Raw genomic sequence first — 8,400 nt, 5'->3', positions numbered from 1 at the left:
TTCATTTAAGACTACAGCACATGGTGTAGAAAGGAGTATAGAGATGACAAAGACTGAAAATGTACTTGTCTGCCTTCAAGTCCTGGCCCTGCCGCTTACCGCCTGTGTGATTTTTCGGCAAGTACCCAATCTCCCCGAGCTTCAATTCCCTCACATGCTAGTCAGGAGTGGTGTTTACCAAATGTTTCCATTTCTCCCCGATTCCAGCACCTGGTAGAACCGCACTTCTTGCTTGCGTGTCGAGGACCCCTTTGTGGACTGTGTGTGAAATGTGGCACTTCTGGGCCAGAACACAGGGTCGTTGATTTGAGATATCCCCGCACCCCATCATCCTCTTCTCCACAAGCACAGTGACTGACTATTCTCGAAATGGTGGCCGTTCTGTCAGTTTGTGTCTCCAAGTCGTTCCCATGAGAATTGCTCAGATCCTCAAGATCCACCACCCCGTCACAGATGTGCACCCATCTTGGACATGCATCAGGAATGAGGAATAAGCCACTGAGATTTAGGATGGTCTGCTCCCACGGCTTACCGTGGCCTCTCCTGACTCATGTATCTCATCTGTAAGTTAAAATAATATTCTCTCAGTAAGTTTCTGAGGGTTAGACGAGTAAATTATGTGATGAGTTTGCCGCCACGCTTGACATATAATAGGGACACGCAGCATGGCAGCTATAATTATTAAATAATTATAAAAACGAGGCTCTTTTTGAAAAAGTGTGGCGTATTTGCATAAAATGAGAGGTCTTGTGTCTGCTGAGCCAGACAGGAAAGTTGCATCTTGCTTCCTAGAGGGAGGCACCGTATCTGTCGCTGTAGATGAGGCGGCCTAAGGATTTGCACTTATGCGATTAGTTTTGCCGCCACGCTAGCAGAAACGTACTTAGAAAATGAGGTTATCTCTGAAGGAGGAAAAAGCGAAAAGATCTAAGAGGGTGAGAGACTGGCCAGTGAGGTAAGATAAAGGGAATTAAAGAGCAAGAAGTAAGTTTTTAATGAGAAGAAGAGATTATAATTATTATAACCGTACATTCCTTGGCTCTTAGTAAATCAAGGCACAAGGTTTACTTTGGTCATGGTTTTCCAAACTCTTTTGTGTACAACACTACTACTTCAGAAGCTCTGTGGAAAAACATTCCATTCCCATATATAATGGGGTAAGTGTCCCTCAGTTTGAGATTCATATCGCATATCAGCATGTTATCTTAAAAGAAACCTACAACATGGAAATTCCTTTTCCTCCGGTCCTGTAAGTCCCACACTTCACTAAACTGGAGTCCATTTTTGTTGTTGCTGTTTCTTGGCCCTATCCTTTTGCAGAGGGAACATGGAAATGCTGGAAAACACAGTGTATTACTTGAGCTACATGCAGGGAAACCATCACGGGAAACAATGTTCTCGAGTCGTGGGTCAAGAAGTATTTAAAATCCCCCACAGATGTTAAGCACAATCTCGGTATTCGGTCTGCTTTACTCATTCAAGTCCATGTACCAAATGTGAGTATCACCCGAGATTTTGCCTCAACGACCTACAGAGAGACTTAAAAGGAGCAGGTTGATTTCATTTGAATCATTATTTTATTCAACAAAAGCGTTAAAATTATAATGCCGACATGGCAACAATAGACACGAATGCCTGATGAATCTTATATTTTTGGTAAGTCTTTGAAATACAGTGGATAATTTCAACATGGAAGCCAAATGACAAGGTTAGTTTCTCATTCCGTTTCTCTGACGAAGACTTCGAAATGCCATGTGATATCATTTACCAAAGAAACCAATGTACACAATTCTCGTATTAGTTAACACAACATATTTGTCTTTCTGAGTCAGAAGTGCAGTGTGTTATCACAAAATAGAAATAACAAGAACAAATCAGTAACTTTTAACAATTAGTAATTTTATATTCTTCTTCTAGGTCCTGGAAATGCAGTTTGGTATCATTTCATGGTGTCGGCAAAGAGAACGAATTAATTATTTTTTAAATTTTGTTCTGAGACTCTGAAATGCGTGTGGTATATTTCAACTTTAAAAGAATATAAACATACTGCCAATTATGTTTATTTTCTTCTCTCTTACTGTCTTTAAAACGCAGTCAGTTTTCATTTCAACCAGGAGACACTACACATGCAACACAAAATATTTTCCGTTCTTCTTTTGTTACTAAGTCATGCACATTCGGTATGTCGTCGTTTCAACACGTAAGCAATGGAAACACACTATTACTTAATTTTAAGTTTGTTTTTCACAATAGGTCGTGAGAATGCAATGTTTTATCACCTTGAAATGTGAACATATGAACAGACCATCAATTAAACATGTTTTCTTACAGTCTTTGAAATGCGGTGCCATCAGGCCAACATGCAAACGATACAAACAAGTCAATTGTACATCCTTTACTATTTACTGTCTTTGACGTGCCGTACGTTATCATCTCAACACGTACACATCATTACTAAATTTTCACTTAGTTACACTGTATCCTTTATGTCTTACTAAGTCTTGGATACACAGTGTGCTTTTAACTCTTAAGTACATCACATTTCAGAGTAGTCACATTTCTTGTGTTCAGTAGCCACATATGGCTAGTGTGTACCATACCGAACAGTGCACCTCTAGGGAAAGAGTAGAGGACTGACAATTCATTCGGAAGGACGTGTGCATGAAGAAAATGTAAATGGCACATCAGGACAGAACAAGAACGGAGTACACCTACCTAAATGGAAAAGTGAGAGGAAAAAAAAAATACTCTCTGGGGAGATAACAGTTAAACCGTGAGCTGAGGGCTGAGCAGCTACCCGACAGCATAAAGAGGCCAACGGGACTGAGCACAGTATGTAAGGGAATGAGTGATTAAAAAAAAAAAAAACATCTGCTGTGTGGGGAGGGGCGGGAAAATAATTTCCGCAAATACCTTAAGAAAGAGTGGAGAAATTGACACATCATAAGAACATCACTGTACTCTGAGTGCTTTGAGATCAGTGACTTTCTCTGTCCTAGCACCTGAAACAGTACCTAAATCATAACGGACACTGACTGGGTGAAGGTGTATGGTCTGGGTTAAAGTTTGACTGACCAGGGATCTGAGACCTGGGAAAGCAGGTACCACCAACACGCTGAGGAAGATATCGGTAGGTAGTGAGGATAGCTTGTTTGTTTCCCTTTACTTGCATATGCTTTCTCATAAGCATCTTAAGGCAATCACAAGTACAAGAAGTTTGCAGCACCCTGGAGAGGACAATTATTGGTTTGGACAGCTACCACATCCAGAAAGTGTTTCAACTGATATGACGTGTGTCAAGTGCCCATAGGTGGGTACACGGCACGTTCAGCGTAAATAGGAAATAATGCACTTTTCTGGCTTAGCCAACACTGTGATTAGCAAACAGAGGAGGATATGAAAGGCAATGGACAAGAGATCCACAGGACCTTGCAATTCCTCTACTTCCTTTTAAGAGTTCCTCTTTTATAGAGGTCAGTTACATGACCATTCTTCCCAGCCCCAGATGCCTGGAGCAGTAGAATTTTATATCTGAGTCTCTACAAACTTGAGTTTCAGGCGAAGCACCGAATGCTTTAATTAATGGCCAAACATCAGCGTTGAGACAACTCCTTCCACTGTAGAAATCATTCATGAGAAGCAGTCCAGTTCATGTCGTCCCTCTGTACCGCCAGCAGCATCACCTTCAACTGGGCCTGCACTTTGGCAAGTTTCCGCCGGTTCAACCTGCTGCGAGAAGCCCTTTGTTCATAGCAATGGACAGGGATAGGATAAATCACATGCTTCAGCTCCATCAAGGATATTAACTGCTGCAGAAGACTAATGAGCATAGCCATTGTAATGGGGTTGTGGACAAAGCTCAGGACACGGAGGCGGGTACAGCGGCTCAGGGCTGGGAGGACAGCAGAGAGAGCAGAATCAGTTATCTGACAATTATTTACCTCCAGATGCTGCAGGGTGCCTGAGACGTTCTCCAGCAGAGTTTGGAAGGGCCCATAATCTTCCGAGAATATCTCATTGTTACTGAGATCCAACAGCATTATGTGGGTGGCCTGAGGGCTCTGGGACAAGGCAGTGACATCTCTGTTAGAAAGGCCACAGGAAGATAGGTAAAATATATCCACCTCAGGTGGCAGGACTCTGTAGAGAGAAAAAAGAAAGGCCATTTCAGGAGAATGAGGATTGGGCCAGGGCAGGGAGTCCAGAAGTACCAATCCCTAAGGCTCTACAATAAACGGATTTGTATCTTGTAACAGTCCTTCACGACGGGAACTTTCGGGCTTGACTGAGTAGATCTGTGACCCTGAGAAAGTGACTTTTCCACTCTGGGATACAGGTTTTAAATCTGTAAATACTGCACAACAGCAATTATTATCCCGTGTCGTGGGACACTTTAAGTGAAATAAAGATATACACGCTTAGTATATACAACACAGTCAATGGTGGAACTTTTCCATTTAGTAAGTGAGGATGGGTCCGGCAAAGCAGTCAACGGGAATTCCCTTGACTAGCTCCCAGAAGACGAGTTCTCCGTCCAGGGTCTCGGCCTTGGGGATAATGCAGGAGCAACAAGAACTGCAAGTGTTAACTATTCAGACTAGTCTATGGGGATGTGCTTCAGTGCTGGAGCATAAAATGTTTCTCCATCGAAACGTTTCTTCTACCTCTCTAGAGAGCTATGAACTCCAACAGGAGAAGGACAGAGCCTTTCGCCACTACATTTACAGACATTTCATGGTGTCTGCGTATGGTCGACTGAATGAGTGAGCCCAGCTTCCTCCTCTAATCTTGTCTTTCTCCTCACTGGGAGGTTCCTCTCCCGAGCCTGGCCAGTTTCTGGCTCCCAGCAGTGCCCCTGCTGAGGTGGGAGGAGAAAGAGGTTACAAGGAGCTTATGAATACCCAAGCATGGTCTCTTCCGTTTTAACAATGGTGTGTTCGGAGAACCCAGGTTCTTCCTTGCGTCCTCACCTGAGCAGTTTTTGCAGCTGATTTTTGAGGTAGAAGAAAGATAAGCTGATATCCTGGAGATTGTCCAGCCGCTCAAGCCCGGTGAGGAAATTTCTGAACTTTCTCCCCTTGCAAGATTTCGTTGGGATGTTAAACAGACTAAGGCTGGTCAGGTGGATCATCTCAGACACAAGGGTGGTGACTTCACTCAGATCAGCATTTTTCACTTCCAGGTAATCAGTGCATCCCATATCCACAAGGCGCAGGATACTTCTGTCGGAAGACATGTTATCGATTTGCAAACCTCTGCAGCAGAGATGCAAGGAACCAAAGCTCTGCTCTACTTTTCTCTGCAGGAAAGAAAGAAATTGATTCTTCCTCAAGGTACCACTAATGGAAATGTCCACTAGCAATTCCACGGGTTCCCAGGCAGACTGAGGCTCAGATTCTGAATGAACAATCCCAAGGCACTGGACATTGTGCTGGCGGGCCTCTTTCATTTTAAGGATGGAATGCTGAGAGTAAATACAAGACTCAGAACAGGAAGGGGTCCTCTTCTGGAACTCGGAGCATGTTGTCTCACACTCCAGGTCCTGCCTTAAATCCAGGATCCTCAGTTTTGGCCTCCTGTGAGGAGAGGAGGAGACAGGGCACATGAGAACTAGCTGAAATGAAATTCAACTCAGCAAACTCAATGACGAGAAGCAGGGGCAGAACCCTTTCATTCTGGCATGCATTCTATATACCAATCACCAAGAAGTGCTTTCCATACAAATTCAGCATCTTTCACTCTTTAACCCATATTTCTTCAAATCTGGTCCTCCCCAGTCTCTATGTCCAAGTCTTCCGACCATGTCATCACACTCAGGAAGTAAATCCATCCATACTACCCTCGATCACCTCTACTATTCACTAGTCCACTCTGTAAGATACTGGCGTAACGAAAGCGAACCCAAGTGTTCCACCAATTGCTCCAAAGAGATCTTCAGCATTCACCATTGGCTACTGTTGGGAGACTGTTAGAAAAATCCCTGCCCCAGGCTCTAGCATACCCTCCTGCTGACTCATTACATCTCGACTACACACAGTCTTACCGAGCGGAAGGGTTCTGAGCAGGGAGGATCTGCAGACCATCAATCATGGCTTCCAAGATTTCATAGTATGACTTTTCTCTAAATGACGTCCGGATATGGAGACAGCAAAAGGGCCAAACCCTCACCAGTTCCTTTAGTACCTTCGTATGCCCACCCAAGAAGGCAGCACCGAACAATGGAACAAAGAGGTCTCGTGGGAGTTCCTCCAGGGCGTGGATAGCTGCAGGCTCATTACTCAGCAGGCTCTTCGCAGCAAGCTCTAGCAGCGTGGCTGTGCCCTTTTGCTCCATTTTCGTCAACCTGCTTCAGGGTGTCGAGGATTTAGAAACGCTGAGATGATATCGAAAGTCTCTTGTTTGCCTCCGACGTTAGCTATGGAGAAAATGTTTACTGAACGAGTGGACAGTGAATCCGACCGCCACCTCCTGCGACCTCTGCAATAGCAACAGAATAAAAATAGATATCTGTGTGTCAAAGGGTATACACCTGTGTGTGTATACACATGCATGTACAGAAACTTCTGAGAGATATATATGTGTATATGTATAGAAGTACATATATAAATGGTTTACACGCCTATGCATATAATTCCAATAGAAATTAAAGTGAGGTTGGCAAGAGTCGATGTGGACCACCTAGCTGGCATCCTCCCAATATTTCCTCCCCAAAGGATACAAACCAATAAGACGAGAAATGTAAATCTACACAAAAGCCACACCCTCATCGTTATTTTTAAATAGAGAAAGCCAAAACTTCAAAATACTTGCGAGTGAAAAAGGAAAACTCATGAAATCCCAGCACGCAATCTGTCACACTCCCATCACTAGGCTTTGTGGCAAGCAAAGCCAGACCGAGAAATGCTGCAAGACCTACAGATGAAGGAAGATGGTTAGCAGCTTTAAGTGCAGTATGCCTAGGCACAGAGTAAGTCTGAAAATACCTAACGGGTGTCCTGAAAGATGAGAGCATGGGAAGGAACTCCAAACTATGAGCATTTAAGTGGGTGAGGGAGATTTCAAGGTGCAGTCTTTGAAAGAGAGATCCTCTAGGGAAGGACAAAGGCAAAGAGAAAGATAAAAGCATCTTTTGCACTCGGGTAATGAAGTTGGTAAAGGAAACAAAAGGGGAACATTAAGAATCATGCCAGACACAAGGGGACCACAAAATCAGAGCACCCTCACCTTATCCCTCCATCACCAAGACAAACAAACAAAAGAAATACAGGATCTGGACTTTGCTGTACTGGCAGAAAATGGCATCGTTAACCTTGAAATCTTGTGAAGGAACCCATTAGCATACAAATGAAGAAAAGGAAGGGGCACTCCATACAAAATACTGCACAAAAAGATGAGGAAACAAAATGTCACCCGTATTAGGCAACCACGAAGTAGAAGGAGAATCTAAGTCAACAGAATAAATTATACTCGAACAAGGATTATGAAACCTACCTTGAATCAGAATAATTTTAGAAATCCGAACACAGAAATGGACCAAAAAGAAGGTCTCCAGTAAACATTTTATATCCAGCTGGGGCGTTTTTCAATTATCACAGACTCCATGGTGGAAACACTTTTCCACCATGGAGGAACTTAGGAAATTCCGACCCCCTAGCCTTCCTGAGAATTCTACTGCAGCACAGGTCTGCAAACAGTGGCTCAATGTGCCAAGCGTTGGTCAACGGATGCTTGAATGTGTAAAGAAAGAATTATTGGAACGAAGCCATGGTCATCATTTATGTATTGCGTATGGATGCTTTTCCACCACAGTGGCAAAGTTGAGTAGTTGTGACAAAGACAGTTTGGCCCACAACCTGAAAATATTTACTGTATGCCTCTTTGGACAATATTTGCCAAGTAATCTTCTGAAAGACGAACTAGGATTGTTATCTCACATGTGACGACAGTGAAAACTTCAGCAAAATATCTCGTAGCGAGGATGTTACATCGAATAGTAAAATAAGGTGGGGGAAAGCCAGAAAGACTACTTACTGTAAGGTGCTTAATGCCGCGAAAAAGACAAACAAACAAACATCAATTGTGCAACCAAAAATGAGAGAAGTGACAGGAATTGAAAACTGTACAATGTACTTTGCAAGACAACGCAGGAGATGAGCGTTAAATGATACTGGTGAAAGAAAGAAACAAACAAATCAATGGACCAGATAGGAAAATGATCAGAACGAAAGACCTGTCTTTCGTTGGTGACAACACAATGCAACATACAGATGATATACTATAAAATTGGACCCTTGAAACATGTAATCTCATTAACCAAAGTCACACAGTAATTCGATACAATTTTAAAAAGAAAGAAGTAGTTAAAAATGATTCTTTTAATAAAGCATTAGCACAACCAAG

The 8,400-nt window shown here is 43.0% G+C and overlaps 1 protein-coding gene and 1 long non-coding RNA gene across 6 annotated transcripts; one reads left to right on the top strand and one right to left on the bottom strand.

Moving 5' to 3' along the window:
- The first annotated feature begins 202 nt into the window (after positions 1 to 202).
- Positions 203 to 2,056, top strand: LOC111735602. Its single transcript, XR_002778866.1, has 2 exons — positions 203 to 563; positions 1,321 to 2,056. It is a non-coding gene; the product is annotated as an uncharacterized LOC111735602 (long non-coding RNA).
- Positions 1,559 to 8,165, bottom strand: LOC105311440 (melanoma antigen preferentially expressed in tumors-like). 5 transcript variants are annotated; one of them, XM_023527113.1, is made up of 5 exons: positions 7,492 to 8,165; positions 6,044 to 6,477; positions 4,971 to 5,576; positions 3,942 to 4,140; positions 1,559 to 3,729 (listed from the first exon to the last, which is right to left on the bottom strand). In XM_023527113.1, the coding sequence occupies exons 2-5, from the start codon at positions 6,331 to 6,333 to the stop codon at positions 3,631 to 3,633; spliced, it is 1,194 nt and encodes a 397-aa protein (XP_023382881.1). In that variant the 5' UTR covers positions 6,334 to 6,477; positions 7,492 to 8,165; the 3' UTR covers positions 1,559 to 3,630. The 5 variants fall into 5 exon arrangements, 4 of the variants coding, with proteins under 4 accessions (XP_023382881.1, XP_011385732.1, XP_023382879.1 ...); XM_011387430.2 differs by having other exon boundaries at positions 1,559 to 4,140; XM_023527111.1 differs by having other exon boundaries at positions 1,559 to 4,140; positions 8,032 to 8,165.
- Between the last annotated feature and the right edge of the window lie 235 nt (positions 8,166 to 8,400).

The sequence above is a fragment of the Pteropus vampyrus genome, unplaced genomic scaffold, assembly GCF_000151845.1.
Source record: "Pteropus vampyrus isolate Shadow unplaced genomic scaffold, Pvam_2.0 Scaffold1000003999, whole genome shotgun sequence".
Lineage (NCBI taxonomy): Eukaryota > Metazoa > Chordata > Mammalia > Chiroptera > Pteropodidae > Pteropus > Pteropus vampyrus.
The sequence above is the reverse complement of the archived record's forward strand: the minus strand, read 5'-3'. Positions and strand labels throughout refer to the sequence as shown.